General features: G+C 45.7%; 8 protein-coding genes across 8 annotated transcripts; 1 reads left to right on the forward strand and 7 right to left on the reverse strand.

Annotated features, from left to right (window-relative positions):
• Nucleotides 1–117: 117 nt before the first annotated feature.
• MCYG_03334 (uncharacterized protein) lies at nt 118–3177 on the reverse strand (the record flags this gene model as incomplete). Its single annotated transcript, XM_002847782.1, has 1 exon — nt 118–3177. One exon carries the CDS (start codon nt 3175–3177, stop codon nt 118–120), a length of 3060 nt encoding a protein of 1019 aa, XP_002847828.1.
• Nucleotides 3178–4603: 1426 nt separating this feature from the next.
• MCYG_03335 (uncharacterized protein) lies at nt 4604–6013 on the reverse strand (the record flags this gene model as incomplete). The annotated part of the gene is made up of 1 exon (XM_002847783.1): nt 4604–6013. The coding sequence occupies one exon, from the start codon at nt 6011–6013 to the stop codon at nt 4604–4606; it is 1410 nt and encodes a 469-aa protein (XP_002847829.1).
• Nucleotides 6014–6208: 195 nt separating this feature from the next.
• MCYG_03336 (conserved hypothetical protein) lies at nt 6209–7122 on the reverse strand (the record flags this gene model as incomplete). Its single annotated transcript, XM_002847784.1, has 3 exons — nt 6209–6604; nt 6651–6900; nt 6926–7122. 3 exons carry the CDS (start codon nt 7120–7122, stop codon nt 6209–6211), a joined length of 843 nt encoding a protein of 280 aa, XP_002847830.1.
• Nucleotides 7123–7185: 63 nt separating this feature from the next.
• On the reverse strand, nt 7186–9387 carry MCYG_03337 (conserved hypothetical protein; the record flags this gene model as incomplete). Its single annotated transcript, XM_002847785.1, has 1 exon — nt 7186–9387. One exon carries the CDS (start codon nt 9385–9387, stop codon nt 7186–7188), a length of 2202 nt encoding a protein of 733 aa, XP_002847831.1.
• Nucleotides 9388–10687: 1300 nt separating this feature from the next.
• MCYG_03338 (conserved hypothetical protein) lies at nt 10688–11413 on the reverse strand (the record flags this gene model as incomplete). Its single annotated transcript, XM_002847786.1, has 4 exons — nt 10688–10854; nt 10921–11224; nt 11275–11308; nt 11370–11413. 4 exons carry the CDS (start codon nt 11411–11413, stop codon nt 10688–10690), a joined length of 549 nt encoding a protein of 182 aa, XP_002847832.1.
• Nucleotides 11414–11706: 293 nt separating this feature from the next.
• On the forward strand, nt 11707–14501 carry MCYG_03339 (conserved hypothetical protein; the record flags this gene model as incomplete). The annotated part of the gene is made up of 11 exons (XM_002847787.1): nt 11707–11835; nt 11889–11943; nt 11999–12074; nt 12128–12195; nt 12282–12429; nt 12483–12543; nt 12594–13133; nt 13197–13582; nt 13639–13850; nt 13959–14425; nt 14478–14501. The coding sequence occupies 11 exons, from the start codon at nt 11707–11709 to the stop codon at nt 14499–14501; spliced, it is 2166 nt and encodes a 721-aa protein (XP_002847833.1).
• Nucleotides 14502–14846: 345 nt separating this feature from the next.
• On the reverse strand, nt 14847–17849 carry MCYG_03340 (V-SNARE; the record flags this gene model as incomplete). The annotated part of the gene is made up of 3 exons (XM_002847788.1): nt 14847–16210; nt 16348–17408; nt 17554–17849. The coding sequence occupies 3 exons, from the start codon at nt 17847–17849 to the stop codon at nt 14847–14849; spliced, it is 2721 nt and encodes a 906-aa protein (XP_002847834.1).
• A 288-nt stretch (nt 17850–18137) lies between these two features.
• MCYG_03341 (aspartyl-tRNA synthetase) lies at nt 18138–19940 on the reverse strand (the record flags this gene model as incomplete). Its single annotated transcript, XM_002847789.1, has 2 exons — nt 18138–18815; nt 18870–19940. 2 exons carry the CDS (start codon nt 19872–19874, stop codon nt 18138–18140), a joined length of 1683 nt encoding a protein of 560 aa, XP_002847835.1.
• Between the last annotated feature and the right edge of the window lie 550 nt (nt 19941–20490).

Genomic DNA, 20490 nt, shown 5'->3' on the forward strand with positions numbered 1-20490 from the left:
CTAATTTTGCGCCGAGGGTAATAGAACAACACTAGTATTAACCATGGGGATTAAATATAAATAAACAAGGCCTCCATAGTTCATGGCAAACCAGTTGTCATAAAGCCATGGTCAAACTCATTTCTCATCTTCCATCTTGTCCGTAACTGACTCCTCGGGAGATTTTTCGGCAGCAGTATCAGCAAGGGGAGAAATAGAGTCTTTACCATCACTATGATCTAGAGCTGATGGGGAATCTGCGTTCTTTTCTTCATTCTCCCGTGGCCCTCCCTGATGCTCCTCTTGAGGCGTGGAGGCTTGAACAGAAGATTGAGATGAATGCTCGCCTGTGTCAGCTTTATTCTCCGCTGGTTCCTCAGCCTCCTGATTTACTTTTCTCCCAAATACTAGGGGAGAAAAGCTGGCCTTTAACGCCAGGCTTCTGTTCCCCTGTCTTTTGGAAGATTCCCCAAATGACTCTGCCTTGGGGTTTAGGTTTCCTCTAGTTTTGGACATCCCCGGAGATCCTGACTCAGAGTAAGAACTTCTGAATTTGTCGTCACCCTTATATCTTGGGTCATATCGACTAATGTTTTTATCCTGTCTTGTCTCTAGCAGGCCGTCAGAAACCTTCGACGGGCTAGGCTCTGTATTAGAGTCGCTTCTCTTATCATTTTCATCAAACCGGTTTCTGTTTTCTTTCTGATTTACCCCCACCAGATCTTGGGTGGCCGCTGACGAACTGCCCGAGCCGGTAGGTTTTCCATCTCCCTTGTACCTTGGATCAAACTGGCTAATGTTCTTATCCCCTCGGTCCTGAGGACTGGAGGATTGCGGCGCGTTAATCTTTCTCCCCACTGACATATCAATGTGGACGGGTGGTTTAGATTCTGCAGGAACATGTTTTGGATTGATAGGTTCACTAAGGGACACAACGCTCCCTGGAAGCCCTAACTTTCCAAGGCATCGACGAATATCTTTGTAGTTCGTAGCATTCCCCTCGCGCAAAGTTTCTATATGTTGCTCGCTATCAGTTATTCTTTCCTTGGCCATAATTAGGTCATTTTTCGTTCCGTATGCGTAATTCTCAATATCAGACAGTCTTTCCTTAAGGCTTCGTAGGTCGATGGGTTTGCCTCCTTCTGGTTGAATAACATTTAGGCATTTGCGGACATCCTCCTCACGAGCATACTGAGATTTAATCTTTTTCTCAAGTTGGCTTGCACTTTGTCGGATAGCTTCAGTAACTTGGTTATGGTCTTCTGAGCGCTGCTTAGGGATATCGCTTGAAACTAGGGAAGCGAAGGCGTCCTTGATTTCGGCAAATTGCGACATGAGGTCCACATAATTTTTACCCAGATCCCTCAGTTTGACCGAATCCTCGTTAACGACACTAACTGGACCTTTCTGAGGAATGGTTTCCCACTGCTGTATACGGCCTTCAAGGTGCTTAACTTCCATCAAAAGGGACTTGTGTTCAAATTTCGTCGCAGTTTCTCCCTTTAGCTCTTTTAACGAAGTCTCCGTAAAATCAACTTTAGTACTCAGTGACTCCAATTGCGATTGGAGAAAGCTTAGGCTCTTTTCAGTCTGTGTACTCCTTTCTAGAGCCTGAAGCTTACTTGTAACGTTCGAGATCCGCTGATTGAACGTTTCACTTTCGGCCATCCATGGTTGCGATTGTAGCACTTCTCCTACTCTATCCAGACGTATAGAGAATTCCTTCAGTGCTCCAGTTTTGTCTTGTTGTAGAGCCTCCACAGACGCCTTCAGCTTATGTAAATCGATAGCCCTGGCATCATCCCTCTTTTCATCCAGTTCATGTTCAAGTTTCTTCATGGAGTGTTTGAGATTAGACACATCCTTTTTCACCGAATCGATAGCTGGCGCGTGATTCATGCGTTTAGCTGTTTCTGAATCTTTCTTCAATTCGTTGATCGTACTTATTATTGTAGATACATGCTTTGTAATGCATTCTTCTGATTCCTCTTTGAGCGTAGATGTAGAATGTTGCAGATCCGTTATCTGCTCTTGAAGTAACTCACACTCTGATTTGTGTTCTCGGGACATTTCTTTGATTGAGGCCAAATCTGCGAGTTGGCCTTTTCGTTTGGCTCTTTCGGATTCTTTTTGCAACCCGTTGATGGTATATATTATAGAGGACATATGATCTGCAATGCTTTTCTTTGACTCCTCTCGGAAGGAGATAGCAGCATGTTCCAAATCAGTTATCTGGGCTCGAATGGATTCAATCTCTGATTTAAGTTCTTCAGAAACACTTTTCTTGATCGAGGCTATATCCTCCAGTCTATTCGTACACTTTTCCGTTTGAGCGTCCTTTTTAAACTCCGTAATAGTGTCTATCATGAAATTTATGCGCTCTGAGCGAGCCTCCGAAGTGTTTTTCAACGAAACTAAATCTTGCCTCATCACCTCTAACTGCTCTTGAAGGGATGCGAATTCGAGTCTTTCAGACTGGTTGATCGATATTCGTTGGGCCCGCCTTATGTCATGCCTGGTATCGTTCAATGGTGGGACTCTCCCAGGAGCGTTCCTTGAAAGACGGTGCTGCCCGTCTGTCAAATCAGTAGCAGGTGCAAATAAAAGTCCATCGACCTTTGCTTCTAATAACTCCAAGCGGGCATTTTGTGCAGAAAGCTGATCGCGTGCTTCATTTGTACCATCTGTAGATAACCCCTTCGTTGCGCCCCGCTTCTGTACTAATTCAGACCTTCGAGCAGACAGCACTAGCCAGTAGTTGACAAGAATAAAGATGGTGGCCGCAGTGTAGATATTTGGATTGCGTTTGACCTCTTGTTTCACAAAGCAATAGAGTGTGTACCCAACCCACTCGTTGTATTCTCGATGAGTGGTGTAAAACTCTGGCCATATGGTGTTAGTTGCTGTAACTGGTGATGTAGGTGTCGGGTTAGAGATCGTGGTTGTGGGAATGGAAGGTTCAGCGATTTCAACCCTAAGTTCCTCAAACTTGCGATCCCACTTGTTTATGAAGTCCTCGAAATGATCATTGAGGATCAAGGTGGCATTATTGAGGGAATCGTTCAAATAGACGGTTGAATTTGCAGCCGGCCACATCACGTTGCGAAACACAGACAATGCGGAGTTTGTTGTGGCTGTTAACTGGATGCTTCCGGCAATTCTGGCGGGCAAGGGCGAATATGGGTTTACCGTCGTCATCGGGATAGGAAGCCAAAGGCCATATATTGTAAAAAGGGTAAATAACCCAAACAGGATAACAGGTTCCATGGTTGAAAGGTACACAATATGCTGGAATTCAACTTAAGGAGGGACAAGAATACTCAAGGGCTTGTGCATATGGATGGAGCAGGCAAACCAGCCGATAGCAGTTAGGCTAAGGAATTGGAGTACGGTAAGTGAGCCAGGAGTGACAATATTTAGGGGGAAAGATATGTTTTCCAGGAGTCAGTGTCAATAAATAAGGGAGGGGTAAATAGTGGCAAGCAAGAAATACTTAGAGGGCTGGAAAATCCTCAGAGATTCAGAACATCCGACACCTTCCTCTGGGCTGAGAGAGCTGCCGCGCTGATGATAGAAGAAATAAGATTGAACATCCATGGCTGGTAAAGAGGAAATGCTATTCAATTTAACCAATAATCATGTGGATCAACAGAAGAATTTTTGCTGAGCCTAAAGGGCAGACTGGCCATAGAATTCTTATTGTTTCCACCGATGAACACAATACTAGATATAACAATACACCTAGGGGTATCAAAGGTTCAATGAATAGCTGGCTGGGTTAGCTAGTTGCCCTCTTTGGGTGACAATCTAGCAAAGGCATTCGGTATAGCAGGTGGCCTTTCGCAAACAATAAAGGTTGTAGCATATATCAAGGCTAACAAGCCAAGATCAAAGGATTGAGTGAATGTACAATCAACACTCTGTTTTCATGGTCAGGATTCCGCATTATGATTGTTTATAGAAGCAATACCACTCTCCCAAAAGCGAGGCCGATAAAGCCTATAAAGCCTTGTCTTTGCTTGTTACTAGGTGCAAACAAAAAGTAACAGGGTCATCGGAGACTATCCATTCAATGTAACACTATTCACGAGATTATTGACTCGACAACGCTGGAAAATGGCCTGTTTGCAGGAATATTCCTTTATCGATGTTTTATTGAAGTTGCCAAAAAACAAACCCGAATAGTATTTCACGTGATACTTCGGAGGACGTAGGTGTGATTAGTCAGCAATAACTCAGTACTTAGAGATTTACAATTTAATTATATCTCTAAATCTATTTATCTATAGCTAGCTCCTAATACTAGGTGGTTATTGTTATAGCAGGTCACTTGATATTAGAAATTACGGCCATTATGCGTATAATCTTCTTTCATAGAATTTCAATATACTCCAGCGCATCAATTTTTAGTGGTGTCACGCCGAAGAAAGAAGTGTAGATATAGCAAATTTTGACGTAAATATATTTATTGGCTTGTGGCCCTATCTAATACTTCTTGTTTGTACAGAACGCGATCTCAATCTTGTAAATGAGCAAATGAATGTCAATTAGATTTTCCTTTGTACTCTCAATGAAAATCCTTTGGTGCTATTCATCACCTTGTCTGCTACCATCTCCGATGGCTTCAACTTTCGTATTCTGTGCGCTTACTCCTGTCTGTGGCCACTTCTTCATTGTCAGCCCCAAGGACCCCCAATTCCATCATCCTGGCGGATCGAGTCTTTCTCCAATGCTTCGGGAAAGGGTACAGTTGTTTGAGAGCATCCCGGGTTTTCCTTTGACGGGTTCCTAGACCATGCTCGAAGATATTTTTTACTATATTGTTGCATGCTTGGACGTCACGCATAGTCTGAAAGGTGCCAATTGAAGACATGTAGTAGCGATCCTCTGCTACAGAGTAGTGATGAACATGAAGCACGACCTCTCGGTGAGTGACGCAAGCCGAAAAAGCAATCGAATCGACGACGGACTGGTCTTCGGAGGGATATGCCTCTCGGAAAAGCCAGCGCATAGCGCTAACGCAACAAGCGCCACTTCCCGCTGCCTGGTTCTCCGCCTGCCAAATACTCCCGCCCATGGCCTCTGACTTCATCTCGAACACGAAAAATGGAAAGCAGTTGCCTATAGCTGGTTGCGTGATTCGTCTTGCTTGTTGATGATCGATGACTGCGTTCTCCTCGACAGTCCAAGTTGATCTCTGGCCCGTCAGGTAACCGCAGTGAACATCAGGCTTTGGCTGTGCCAGAGGAGTGTCAAAAGCCTCTTTCCGCGGCAAGCCATCGGTATACCAGGGTGTGTTGCGTCCGCGCCCGACATCAGAGCGTTTGATAGGGAGTAGAGCCGTACCCACTAGGTCGTATATGTTGCCTTCTGGGCTGTCCGCAATCTCCACAGCAGTATTTAGTGCTTCGGCAATCGCTTGAGGCGATAAGGACGCGGACCGCTCCTTGAGGATATCCGAATCAAGGAAGCACTGCAGCTCTTGTGATATCTTTGCGCCAGTGTGGTCAATATATACGCCGTTGTTGCGGAGAATCGAGCGATAATCGGGGTGGGACGTGGGTGGCCGCGAGCTTCGAGTGGATCCGGTTGATCCTCGCCCAAGTCTCTGTGTCTGTGGCTCTGACATTCCTTGAAGCACTTCGAGCAATGGCCGCTGTCCTTCACCCGGGCTGAGACTAGGTGGGTCGCTGGGAAGTAGACGTGGAGGGCAACTGCTCGCGCGAATAGGAAGGAGTCCTGCAAACCAATCGTCAATGCGGCGCTTCTTTGCTTTATGGTTGGATGCAGGGTTGACGTCTTTGGGGGCGTATTTTTTCGAAGGACAAGAGGTCTCTGTCCGTGTCGAAGAGACAGTTTGATGGCTGCTTGGTCGAGTGGCCTTGTCCAGGGAATGACCAGGTGTCGGTGGGGTCGGTATTGGCTGCTGGCGCTTGCTTAAATGCGGACACTCAGAGTCGCTCTTGTCAAGAGAGTGTTTGATAGGGCGTTTGAAGGGCCGTTGGGGCCTTGAACATTCGATGTGAGAAGGCATGGTGGAGTGAGAGGATGTAGGTGAACCATCAAAATCTTATCTGGCGATAGTTAAGACGGAAAAGTCCTATCGTAAAATCCAGAGCAAGAATGGACTGTAATTTGGACGCCATCGAGCTCTACAGTCCATCTAACCCTGCTGTTGCTGTGGTGGATTCTGCTGTAGTGGGAAAAAGTGCCGAAAGCACATCAAATGCTATTCCCGAACCGGCGGGCCCAAATCGGAACGGGCCACACTTGACCCGAACGGGAACCTCGGCTGAGTCTGCAAGGCTCTCGTACCTAAAATAAGACGACGGCTGTGACGCTGCTGGGTATTAAGTAGCTTATTAGGGGCGGCTACTAGCAGATGCAGTTTCTGATAAGAGCTTCCCGTTATGCACGCGGCAGGCAGAACCCATATGGATATAAAAACCCCTGATATAGTGCTCGATGGAGGGTGTGCAGTTCTCATTGACATCAGCGGCATTGATGGAACAATCCATGAGCCCGGAGATTCGAGACGAAATATCACCCCTCGACCTTCCGTTTGAAGTGCGGTGATTGAACGTGTGCGGATACCATTGGAATTCTTTGCATGACGGGTAGATGACTCTCAGCGGGTCTTCCCGAATCTAATACCCCAGCATTTCAGCAACTCCTCCAATCCTGTTTGTGGGCTCGCTGGCTTCACACTTTATTTTAATAGTAGCCGCTGCCTCTGATCCTTCTGTCAATATTACCTCGGTCATAGTATCGTCCAGGAGGGCGAGAGATTCATAGTTTATCGCTCTAGCAAAGTCCTGAAATTCTTTCCGTCGATTGTGCTTTGAGGCCTTCCGTCTGATATGCCAGAAACTGAGCCCCTTAACGTCACTTTGATCCGCCATTGGAGTGGTAAACCAGTGTCTGTGAGCGAACGCTCGGCTCGGGCTCTGCCAGCGAGAGATAGGCTTCATCTTCCCAATAAACCTTAAAGCCAAGTGGGAATGTAGAGTCCGTATCCCTATTCCCTAGATGTGACGTAAAGCCCATACCAGGGGCATATTTACCTGTAGACTCTATATAAGAGACGTTGAAAGGTTGGTCCCGCATGGGGCATGCTCCTGATCCCCAGCCCGCCACCGTCATTTCCACAGTGCCTAACAAATCAAGACTACTATGTAGTAGTATATATATAGTGGATTCTCAACACTAAAAGACCTTGCCTCTCTTCCCCGTTCTCTTCCTCCCATCTTCTACTCCATCCAGGGCGGCCAATCGCTTCTTGGATATTCTGTGTCTTGGAGAGACGATCAACCTAGAGCGGTGGAAATCAATTATCAAGGCCCGTCCTAACTCTGCATTCCAAAGGATATTGTTAGGCTTCAAGTCCAAATGGTTAACCCCCATGGTGCGGATCTCCTTCTCTGACCGCTTAATTTCACTGTCTAGCTTTTGGGAACCCTCAATTGTACTAGTATCCTCTCCGCCCCAGCCCATAAGCAACATATGTTTAATAGGCCCTGCGCCGTGGAGATAGTACGTCATTCTCAGGTTGACGCAGCCAAGGAATACAGGGACCGCAGAGCCTTGGGCCCGGTGGAGAAAGCGATATACCACTGCTTCTCGTTGCACCTCGCCCCAGCGGCGGGATGTCGTACCCTTCCCAACTACCGTATAACCATATTGGTGACAGGTAATCTTGAACGGCGCCCCGTACGAACCACACTTACCAAAGGGCGTGCAGTTTTGATCTAGGTCTTTATCCAACTGTTGGTTGATTAAGCCCACTAGATGCTCTGCGTCAATAGGGTGCTTATCGCTACCGTTTCTTGATCTATGACTCTCCACGTTCGGGCACCCTTCATCTAGATTACCTCCCCGATGAAGGCCGAGCAAACATTTCTGTGTACAAAATGCCTCCGTGTGTTGTCTATGATTCCCCTGACTTCTCCCGTCTTCTCTCTGGCGCGACTGTCGTCGATTAGGTGGTGACGCTGTGAGCTCACTTAAGTTCCGTTTCCGCCCGGGGGTCGGTTGCTCGGAATCAGAGTTGGGGCCAGAGTCAGAGTCAGTAAGCCCTGTTAGGCTTTGGGGTGTACAGCTGGCCCGGGAACGAGTAATAGGTCGATCTCCTGCCATAGGAGGGCTTGAAACAGGAGAGGATGGTATATACTCTGAGCCCGGAGGAGTTCGGCGGAGTTCCTCGTCGGGTATCTGCGATCTTTCATAGTCAAGGCTTGTCTCCCAAGTGTCCAGTTTCTCTATCCATTGGTTTCGCCAGTTCTGATCCCGGGGTTGTGAGGTGCAGCTCATCAGGCAAAGACAGAGTACCCGGGCAATAGAGGTTTTTGGCTGTAAAATCTGTGTCTCCTCGGGGCTAATTTCCATATTAGGCTCGCAGAGGTGGTAGTAGAGTGTTGTAGGGTCATCGCGATCTATACGTAGGAGAATATAGGCTAATCCGTTAGTAATATAGGAATACTCTAGGCCTTCCCTAATCATCACATCGAACTCCTGAACTAAGACAGATGCTGTTATCTGTTCCGCGTTATATATTAACTTTGCCTCTTCGTCCTTTGGGGGGTCTCGCTTGATTACTTCCTTCCAAAGATTCATAGGACGGAGACCAGTGCGTAGATACTCGACTGGTAACTTGTGCGGCGGCTTATACTCAACGGTAGTAAGTAATCTAAGGATGCCATTCTCTCGTCGATGGATACAGAACTGGTCTGGTATAGAGCGCCGTCCATCTATCACACTTATATTATCGTTGTCCTCTTCAATAATATTCGTATGATTCTCAAACATGACTCCCTCTCCAAGAGTAAAGCTAACCCGAGCCTCCGGCTTCCTGCATAATGCTGTAATAATATCCTGGACATGTTGTTCTACTGCAAGTTGCTCGTGAAATCCTAGATCCGCCTCACTACTTAATAGCCGCCGGCGGCATCTCCGTGCAATTCCCTCGAGTTCAATCTTGGGAGGAAATAGCCTCTCACTTGGTTGGAAATAGCTAAGGACGTCGCGGTAAAATCTATCCTGAGTATTTGAGCAGTCCGTCCAGTGCCGAAGGTAGACTGGATATAATTTCCCAACTGGCTTGCCGATTGACCCCTTTGTAGAGAAGGCTGGATGTTGAACCCTTATAGACAGAGAGAGGAGGTTATGGCATGATTGGATAAACTCGTTAAATGATGTAGGCTGGTTAAGCTCCTCCGCCTCCTGTTGTCGCTCCTCCGCCTTGAGTCGTTGCTCTCTTTCTTGTGTTGCTCGCGTCTCTGCCTCCTGTTGTCGCTTCTCTGCCTCCTGTTGTCGCTTCTCCGCCTGTTGTCGTTGCTCTCTTTCTCGTGTTGCTCGCTCCTCTGCCTGCAGAAAGAGGGCCTTGTAGTCTACCTCATCTTCAGAAGCCATTGATCCTCTATTGGAGAGATATTGTACTTGCATTAACGGATATAATATGTACTCGAGGTTAGGTTTCCTGGATTACCTAGGTACTGCTGCCTAGTCGGATAATTATTGAAGCGAAGCGAGGATGCCGCGCCGTTTCGCGTAACCATCGAGCAGACACACAAACATACAACGAGCAATAGAGATTCACAAATATATCTAGCTACGCGGTGGGATAGTAATAAAACACGCAGATTGACTGTACTTTCCAGAGCCAGGCGTGGCCGCTATATAAATCTAAGGAGGCAATGGCTCGAAAACAAACCTTACGATGAAGAGCGTGAAGGGCTCATTCTTATATCCTCTTGGACTATCCCAGATGCCGCCGTCCCGCGCTTGAATATATTGAGCCTAGGAAGAAAAAGGTGACCAGCGCTGGAGGGAGCATCATGGGGTTCTAGACTTTGATTGAGGGCATATATATTATCCCTGCCACTGGGGAGAGCGCTTTGGTAGCGGGCACCAATGCTGGCGTTTGCATCATCATAAAGAGCAGCCTCCGGTCACCCTACAGACAGCGCGACTATACCCTAAATGTGACTCATAGCATGGCAGTTTGTACAGTGTACATTTTATAATTGCCAGGCAGCAACCCGCCTTACATCGTACTGCTACCTGGATAATCAGAGGCGCTGTGTGGGACATCTGCCAGGGTTAGAATGAATTAGAGACATTGAAAACAGGCAAGTATCTCTGCGGCATTCTTGAAGAAGGCAAGCCGTTCGAGCACCGTTAAAGCCGCGGAATAGCCTCTCTAATTGCGACGCGGCCAGTTTCTATACATTTATAACTACATGTATGGTTTCTACATATTGGATGATCTCTTCCCTAGAACCGGATAATCCTAGCCAGTTCGTTCTTAAAGATATACGTCAAATATGAGCAAGAGCAGGTAATGATGATTGGTTGAATAAATATAAAGGTATACAAGGTTATCTGGGGGATAGGTTATAACAAACTCTAGCCTTCTATAACTTGCATCCTTTGTTAATGAGTAGAGTCAAGCATTCATTTCATGGGTTTGGTGTTCAAAAGAGCTTATAATCAATACTAACAACATTAAATATGTCAGGGATGCCCTCACTTTAGGTACTATAGTTAAGTCCTTTTGCCCCAGAGTTCGGCAGTAAGAACATGATATTAAATACCCGAGATGCAAATACCCACATATCAAAAAATAAATAAACAAAATAAAATAAAAATAATAAAAAATTAAATATACGACAACCATATTAAATAATAACAGCGATGCTGCATTTTGATTCTAGTTGAGGCGTTCTGCGAGAACTGTACCATAATAAACGGTGGCTCCCAGGGCAGCCAGATTAACCACGGCTGATAATTGATGAAGCCTTCCGAATGTCTTGTTCAGTTTCATCATCTCTTTTGAATGGGGACCTGAGTCCGTGTATTTCTTCCCATCAATTGACTCTGATCATTCTGTTAGCAGCTATTTACGGGCAGAAATACGGGTGTAAGCAATAGAAAAATACCGACCTTGTTCTTTCCTTTGGCGCATCACTTTTGCGGTTGCTGGCTGAATGACCAGTAAATTCGTGATTCCACCCAAAAATGTGGTTACGATGGGAATTAGAGTGCTCCATCGGTTGCTATCAGAAAATACGCCGGCGAAACCCGAGGGACCAAACCGACCAGCGACTTTTTCGCCAGGGTAGGTCAAAGCTAGCACAAGTGGCACTGCAGCCTGCAGACCAAAGTAGACTGGGAAAATAGATGATTGGAGGGTTGAGAACTGTGGCCTGGGAAGCGTTCTAAACGCAATTATACCACTGACAAATGTCTAAAGCCCGAGTTAGCATAGTAATATACAAAACGACCGGGAAATCGCACTTGATAGGACTGAAATCCTAGCAGCGAGCCATAGCTACACCTCACAGTTAGTATATGTGAAAACAATAGAACCAAGAAAGCGTTGTCACACACACCTGATGATATGGGCTGGCGCCAAAAGAGATGACCGTTCAGGCATTTTTATCAGGCTTCTCCTAGGGTTCTGTATCACTGATTGAGTCGAATTGAAGTGTTGTTTTGGTATTGTTGAGTTCCAACTGTGACGTCGATGATGACGTTCTAATACCAAGGTGTAGTCATGTGATTGCGTGTTTGTTTGGTGTTTGGCCTGTTTGTTTGGCGCGTCTGCCTAGCTTACTAAGCCGCAAACCTGTCACCTACAACCTGGACTCTGAGCTAGTACAACAACCAGACAACCGAAAGAACAAGAGCCCGAGAGCTGTTCCAGTTATCTAACACAAATTCATCAATATGACGGATAAAGAGGCCACCGTTTATATTGTGGACGTTGGGAAGTCCATGGGGGAGATCAACAACGGGCGAGAATTATCAGATCTTGACTGGGCAATGCTCTATGTTTGGGACAAGATTACCACCACAGTAATGAGAATGGATAATGCACTTTTCCCTTGATAAATCCTGACTCTCTTTAGGTGGCTACGGGACGGAAGACGGCTACTATTGGTGTTATCGGCATGAGAACAGATGGTACTATATACCAATACCCTCACCCTAATCGAGACACGTTCTAATACCCCATAAGGAACCTCAAGTGATATTTGGAGTAAATCTAAAGACGACGCATATGAGCACATATCAATCTTTAAGGACATTGGACAGTATGTTTTCCTAGGACCCAAAACACTCGAAGGAATCTAACAAATCTACATAGAGCGCTGATGCCGGACCTTAGAGAGTTGCGGAGCCTGATTAAGGCAAGCAGCACTGACAAAGGAGATGGTATGTGATGTATAGATTCTACCCTCTTATCATATATACGTCGTTTAACTCAAGCAATGCTTTAGCAATTTCCTCAATAATATTAGCGATTGACCTGATCGTCAAGTACTGCAAGAAGCTGAAGTACAAAAGAAAAATTGTCCTTGTTACTAACGGAAAGGGGGCCATGGATCCTGATGGCATGGAAGGTATTGCAAGCAAGATAAATGAGGAAGGAATTGAACTTGTTGTTCTGTGAGTTAGCCCATTTGCGGAGTCTACTGCTCGCTATATCTAATATAGCCTAGCGGAGTGGATTTTGATGACCCTGAATATGGTTTCAAGGAGGAAGATAAGGATGCAGTTAAAGTAAGTTATTTACAATTTACTTCTCTATTTTTCTATACTGATGGCTGTAGGCTGAGAATGAATCTTCTCTACAAAAATTATGTGATGTTTGCGATGGTATCTATGGGACCTTGGAACAAGCAATATCCGAACTTGATACTCCTCGCGTCAAAATTGTGCGAGGCATCCCTAGTTTCAAGGGAGATTTCCGGCTCGGGGATCCGGAAAAGTACGACTCTGCGCTGACCATCCAGGTGGAGAGGTACTATCGGACTTACGCAGCCCGGCCGCCGGCTGCTAGTTCTTTTGTGTTGTCCGGTGCACCTCCGGAAGGTCAAGAAAGCGGAAAGCCATCAGTAACATTGAAGAATGTGAATGCCGAGGGCGAAAATAGCAATACCATCGGATTGACAAGTGTCAGAAACGCACGATCTTACCAGGTTGCTGATGATAGTGTAGTAGGCGGCAAGCGAGATGTAGAACGAGACGAGCTTGCAAAGGGGTACGAGTATGGCAGAACTGCCGTGCATATCAGCGAATCAGACGAGAATATAACGAAGATTGAGACGAAGGCCGCCTTGGAAATAATCGGATTTATACCTACTCAAAATGTATGTATGTTCCCAAGTATATCCGGAGAAGTATAGTTGCAGTGGCTGACCAGATAATAATAGTATGATCGTTACATGATTATGTCGACATCTAACGTCATTATCGCCCAGAGAACTAACAATAAAGCTATTATGGCTCTTTCTTCCGTCATTCATGCACTTTTTGAGCTTGAGAGCTATGCTGTTGGTCGACTAGTCGTCAAAGATGGCAAAGGCCCGGCTCTTATTCTCCTAGCCCCTTCAATTGAACCAGACTATGAATGCTTGCTTGAGGTTCAATTACCCTTTGCGGAAGACTGTCGCTGTTACCGTTTCCCACCCCTTGATAGGGTTACCACTGTGTCTGGAAAGGCTGTTAAAGAGCATCGAAATTTGCCTAACGAAGACCTCGTGTCAGCCATGGAACAATATGTGGCAAGCATGGAACTAGTGGAACCTGGTGAAGGAGGGTAAGAAAATACGAAATTAATTACAGAAATGAGGTATCTTACTTACGTTGGAATAGTGAGCTAGTGGAATCGTTTGCCCTTGAAGATTGTTACTCTCCTCTTCTGCACAGAATTGACCAGGCCATTCGGTGGCGTGCTATCCACCCTACAAAGCCACTTCCTCCTGTTCCGGAAATACTTCAGAAGTTGTCCCGTCAACCCGAAACACTGCGGGAACAAAGCAGGCCGGCATTGGAACAATTAATCAAAGTATCTGATATCAAGAAAGGTGAGCTATAATACCCGTATTACTTCCAGAGTGAAGCCAGGAGTGACATGAAACCTCAATCCGCTTCAATTTCTGTCATATTTCTCTTACCACTGACGATTATTACAGTGCCACCAAAGGCGAAAGGCCGCAAACGAAATAGGGACGTTGATAAGCCTCTTTCCGGGCTTGACGTGGAAGCCCTTTTACAAGGCGAAAAGCGTCAGCGAATTTCACCTGAGAATGCAATTCCCGAATTCAAACAAGCACTCGCAAACACTGAAGACATCAATACAATCAAGGACTCAGTGAAACAGATGTGTACCATAATTGAAGACCAAATCAAGCATAGCCTGGGTGATTCCAGTTATGACAGAGCTATCGAATACATGGGAACCATGAGAGACGAACTAATTTCTTTCGAAGAACCCGACTTGTATAACGATTTCATTCGGAGGCTAAAACAGAAATTACTGGGCGATAAACTAGGCGAGGACAGGAGAGAGCTCTGGTGGCTTATTCGAAAGAATAAAATTGGGCTGGTTGACAACAAGCTGGTGGAAATATCAAAGGTTACAGAGCAAGAAGCAAAAGAGGTACGTTCCCATTCATATATGAGCTCCGTTGATAACTAACATAACTTTTTAGTTTATGTCGGCAAAATCAACGTAATTACCAAGGTAGCTTGCTTATCTAAATACAGTGCTTAGGTGTACTGAGATTTCTAGCTGTTTAGATATGAGCATGGTCAAGTCAAATGATGTCAATAGCTTCATCTTATCCTATGCAAAACGCTTGCAAACCAAAGCCAACTAAACGCGACAAAAGCGATCGTTTCACTCAAAGCATGAAGTAAGAAGGGTATATAACACACGACGCATAATATAAACACGGAAACAACTAAGAGTGATAGATATCAGCATGTACTTAGGATATTTTCTTTGCTCTCTTTCGAGCAACGTCAATTTTGCTATTGAGTCTAAGAAGAAGTCAGTTAGCACCCGGTAAATGTGATTTTTATACACAGAGGAGAGGTGTGCTAGACATGGGCAATACTAACTTTCCGGCATCTTCATCAACTACATTCAGGAGTTCGAGTTGGAGCTCAAGCTCATTATTGATAGCGATGCCAAGGTCTTTTTGCCGTGCAATGATCTTTCTGATTTCATCAACTCCAGAATCTTGATCTTTTATGATCTGTCTCTGTAGTTGCAGGACGCCCTCATTATCCAGCTCCCTCGTGCGATTAGTCTCTTTCCCTAGAATACGGCCACCCTTAATCGCAGGTTTCTTATTCCCAGTAGCTGCGTCTATGCCTAAAAGAGCCTGTTTATCTTGTATAGAAGCCGCGGCAGAGTCTGACTTATTCTTGGCTGCCATGGAATTCAGCAGGTCTTCCAAAGCGTCTTTCTCCTTTCTAGCGCTAGTGAGCAGATCTTTGCGCCGTCGAAGTTCTCCTTCCCCAAGTCTTGAGCCGGTCCAGGAAGAATTTCCTGATATATTTTTCAGCCCTTCTTCCAAGGCTCCCAATAAAGTGCCAGTTCTCACGAGACTACTTTTGGCTGATGCAGAACATTCATGCTGTTTCTGGGGAGTTGAAGCTTGATCTCGGCGAGTCAGGTGTAGCCTTGCATCATGTAGATGTGACTTGACGTCTCGATGACAGTCCAGCCAAGTCGTGGGGTCTGTAATCGGGGCTCCAGCTCCAGGCCCAGTAATAGCCGAGTGCAAGTTGAAAGCCCTTGTGGAAGCGTTATTGGGAGGCAGATTTAAAAATGTACGCCATGCTGTGGAGTTACGCCACCTGGGGTCTTCTGAACTGTTGATAGCTTGTATGTATTCCTCTAAACCCTTGCGGCGCTCCTCTAGGAACTTTGCATTCGACGTCGTCCCGGAGAACCAGGATTTCTTAGGCAACGGCGCCGGAGGAGGCTTCTCTACCTGGCTTACAAGCTGGTCATGGAATTTTCGGAAATCTGAATACCGTTTTTCGACTGTCAGAGATCGGAGAGGTAGTCGGATTGAAATATTGTATATGGTGTAAACATTTGGAGTGGAGGAGACAGTTGTCGAAGGAATAGATATCTCCGCGCTCGAAGCCATGGTAAAACAGTTCTGGTTATGGATAAAGGGCTGAATATTGCGGGTTGACCATCCGAAGCAGTTGAACAAAGTTGAAGCTCTTTTTTTTCCTTTGGATAAAATCCGCCGTTTAAATATCAAAACAAGCGCTGATGACGTCCGGTTCACGTGATACAATGAGCGACAGGGGCGAGGCTTTGATATAACTTTGGAAGATTTTGATAGAAATAAGAAAAGAAGAAGAAACTTTGGAAATGATACGATCACACGGCAGTGTTTAACATATCTATGCTTCTTAGCTTAATACTTGTCCCAAGATACTTCGTCAGAGTCGATGTTTGAGTTGTTTATATCATAAGGCAGTCAACGGCTGAGCCTGTTGTATCCGTTAGATATCAAAGCTATCATCACTATTCGTCCTCTTCCCATATATCACGGAATTCGAGAAGATCCCTCTGTCCATAAAATTCTCCAACAACAGTTAAAATCATGTCCAGCATGGCGCGGGCGTCATGTTTTCTTTCAATTTCCTGCAGCTGTTGCACCTTATCCTTGTTAGTTTCATGGGAAGCTAGGGCATCGTTATGCTCTGGATAGGAATATTCGGTATGGTTGCTGTCTAGCATTCCTTGAAGCCGCTTCTTTGCAAGCTCCAGTGCTCCTCTTTCGCCATCACCGCTGACCAGCACACCTATAGCTTCATCTCTTGCAAAACCATCCTCTTCTCCTTGGGCAGCATTGTACCCCTCAGCTGCCTCCTGCGTCTCTTCTGCTTCATGTCCATCATCCCAGTCAGAGCTTTGCGTATCAGCCTTGGGACTACCCTCCACGCCAATCGAAGGAGTAGCTTGTGATCCCCTTTCACGGATTTTAACAAGGATTTTTGCAGCTCGCTTTCCCAAGTCCCTCAACTCCCCAACCTCTTCACTGCTCATCTCTCCAACATCCCTACACCGTCCGAGAAGGCCCCACGCCCATGCAGCAATTCTTGATGTCCACGTACAGTTTAGGCTTTTTGCTGCTTCAGACAACGACCTGGTAACAATCCTTAAAACCCGTAGAACACTATCGAGATCCATACAAGCTAGTTGTACCATTTGAGGCTCGACACTCTTCACGAGTGTTGTCCATTCTGAGCGCGCTCGCGGATTATCGGCCGGCAAAGAAATCGGATGAGACGAATCTAAAGCTGCGATGAGTTTGGCTGGAGGAACGCATTTCAAGGTAGAACGTAGGAGAAGGAATCGATGTCGGAGGAGGTTGTAATACTGCTCCTGTGGATCTTCGGTTTCCTGATCTCCAGCTTGCACAGAGTTGTCACAGGCTGTATTTGATACAGCCGCACACACGCCGTCCGAATAGACCCATTTTTGCTCCATCCCTTGTGTCTTTTCAAGGGAAGCCTCGTCTTCATTTGTAGGCCTATCATTCGTACCTATCCGAGAGTCTAGTTTCTCCTTCGCGACAAAGAAAACGGGTAGATTTCTGGCTTCGGATCTAAAAACATCAGGCACATGGCGTTAAAAGCAGAGCCGCCAATATTAAAAATCAGCACTCTCACCTTTACCGTTCTCCATAAGTATAAAAAGGGAATAAGGAGCGTATATGGAGCTTTAGGCAAAATTAATGGAAATGAAGTCGCAGAGATAGAGGTAAAAAAATATGAGGATTAAGGGAAAATCGGACTAACCTGACCATCCGCAAATACTCGATGCCATCATCTGCTGGGCCGTAGAAAAGCTCTCCACCTTGTGGCCCGTCGTCTAGGCCTGGGAAGGCATGTCTTTGACCGAACACAGGATCACTGCGTGGTTGTTGATATTGCAGCCTTGAAGATGACGGCTCTTCGATATCCTCGTCCTCTATAGCGATAGCTTGTCGTATACGTTTCGTAGACGGTGAACCATCTGAAGGAGATAGTTTGTGTTTCTCAGCCATGTCTCAGGTAGTACCTTGGTCTCATCCAACTCACCATTATCCTTGTTTAGTTCATGATGAGTTTCTGGTAGTTGTTTGTTTGAAGGACGATGTTCGATGAGATAATTGATATTAGTTTTGATTCTTGGAGTTTCTAACTAGTTAGCTCCATAAACTTAGTTAAAACGTTATATATCTTTTAACTAGTATATAATCTTGAAGTGGTCTTCATATTTCTTGATTTTTATCTATTTCATTTTTATAATAAACAGAATACCCGTGAGTACAATAGCCAGATCTATTCTACTTCTAAGGTCGCAATCTCTGGGGATCTCGGGGGAACAAGGTCGCCAATCGAATGTTGGGCAGACCTAAGAAAAATTGGACAATACGGTTCAATCCCAATCCACCGCCAGCGTGAGGAGAACAGCCTTGTCTGAATGCGTTGATATAATCCTCAAATCCTTCCTGGTTGGGCTCGACTCCTCTTGCCACCATAGCTTCTTCCAACTCCTTGGCGTCATTGATTCGTTGTGCTCCCGACATGATCTCCTCGCCTCTCATGAAAAAGTCATAAGAGTTCGAGAAGGTGGGGTCATCCGGGCACGATTTTGTATAGAAAGGACGAACAGCACTTGGAAACTTGTCGACAACATAGAAGTCGGTATCGTACTTCTCTCGGATAATTCTTCCAAGCTGCTTCTCCATGGCAGTGGTAAAGTCATTCTCGAACCTCTCCTGTTCAGAGACGTCCACGCCAGCCTCTTTTAGGAAACCCAAAGCCTCCATATACTTCAGCCTTAGGGCTTTCCCATCCTTTGGCAGTTTGAATTCCCCGGCCTTGGGATAAGACTTTTGAACAACAGCAATCTCGTCCTTGAAACGAATTTTTAACTCGGACAGGATGAAAACAAGTAGATTTTCAGCGAAATCCAAAACTTCATGGTAATGTTTCTGGAAAGTCCTTTCAAAATCGAGACCAATGAACTAATTAACTTGTTAGCTTGAGTTAACAGAAAGGAAGTCAAAAATTCGTCTTACTTCAGTCAAATGACGATGGGTGTTACTATCTTCAGCCCTGAATACAGGTCCGATCTCGAATACGCTCATCATGTCACCAGCAATACACATCTGCTTTCCCAATTGAGGGCTTTGGGACAGGTATGCCTTTCGTTTGAAGTAGGAAATCTCGAAAACACCACTGCCTCCCTCGGTGGCTGCTCCTGTGATTTTAGAGGTGAATATCCATCTTGAGCCGCTTTTCAACATATACTCTGAGAATAGCTGTGCTACACCGCTTGAAATTGCCATAATGGCCTGACTTGTTTCCGTTTGAAGGTCAAGAATTCGGTTATCAAGACGAGTTTCAAACTGACAGAGAGTTCCATCGGTATCGACTAGCCCTTCTTCGGTAGATTCTGGTGGGGGTCTCTCTGCATCCTTGACTTGCATAGGAAGCATTGGAATTGCCTCAGATATCATGTATACTTTGGTGATATGGAGTTCCATGTTTGGTAGCGAGGCGGAGTGAACAGGGATTTCTGGTTTCTTGACAATTCCGGATACTTGAACGATTGAATTGACATTCAATTGGCCAGTCCACTTGATCATCTGTCTGGACAATGGCTCCTTGAGGCTTATAACGGCCTGTATCTTCTTCCCTTGCTGTCGGAGCATGAGGAATGCAAGTTTGGCGCTCTGCACGCGAGCATTGTCTACACGCGCAATAATGGTGACCTCCTTGTCATAATGGTCATCCGATAACTTCATGAGGTTCATGACATCTTCTACTTCTGCAGAATCTGGCATTTTACCGTATAAGTGCTTCGCCGTGTCTTCCGCTTGGGTGGCCTGGGCAGCGGCTTGCTGCTGCGCCGCACGTTGAGCAGCCTTTTCCGCCTTTGCTTTCTCCTTTGCGGCCTTTTTCAGAGCATTCTTGCTAGGCCCCGCTGCCTCTCCCTCTGCCTGCTCAGGCTTCCCTGCATCTGGCTGTTTTTCTTCCTCCTTAGAGTGGAGGGGTAATGTAGATTCGGTAGGCCTGTCCATCGCTCGGATACGGTGCGTAGCAGGGAATCAAAGTTCGACGGATATCCGAAGAGCCTCTATCTTCTAGGAGAGACCAAAGATTAAAGCAATGCAAAGAGACTGGAGTTACAATCGTCTTCAGTCGCATGAAAATGCGTCTTCAAGGTCACCCCGCGGTGTTAAAAAAGAAAGGCACGTGATGAGTCATTCTACCCGCCAAGACTTCAAGCCCTATATTGGCTTTGTGCCTATAATACCGTAATATATGTATTTAAAACTTTCTATTGGTCAAAATCTCTAGCTATCAGTTATACAATGTAAAGCTTGATCGTGGCTTAATCAGCTGCAAGTTAGCGCTAGCCGCGACACGCTTAAACATACAATGTATGAAAATAAAATATGTCCTCTGTTCGACTGTGTAGGATAATTCAGCTACAAATATATTCTGGAGGCGACTTAACGCCTCATTGGAGACGGAGTGGGAGAGCAAAAAATATAAAAACATACGAAAGTCGGGATTCGCTGGTGGTCACCCACCCAACTACTAACCGACCGGCAAGTGGCTTAAGTACAGCTGAGCGGACGGGAAGCTCTGTTTTCCACTTCCTATGTTCGTATGTACTAGACACAAGGACGA

The sequence above is a fragment of the Microsporum canis genome, genomic scaffold (genome assembly GCF_000151145.1).
Source record: "Microsporum canis CBS 113480 supercont1.3 genomic scaffold, whole genome shotgun sequence".
NCBI classification, from domain to species: domain Eukaryota; kingdom Fungi; phylum Ascomycota; class Eurotiomycetes; order Onygenales; family Arthrodermataceae; genus Microsporum; species Microsporum canis.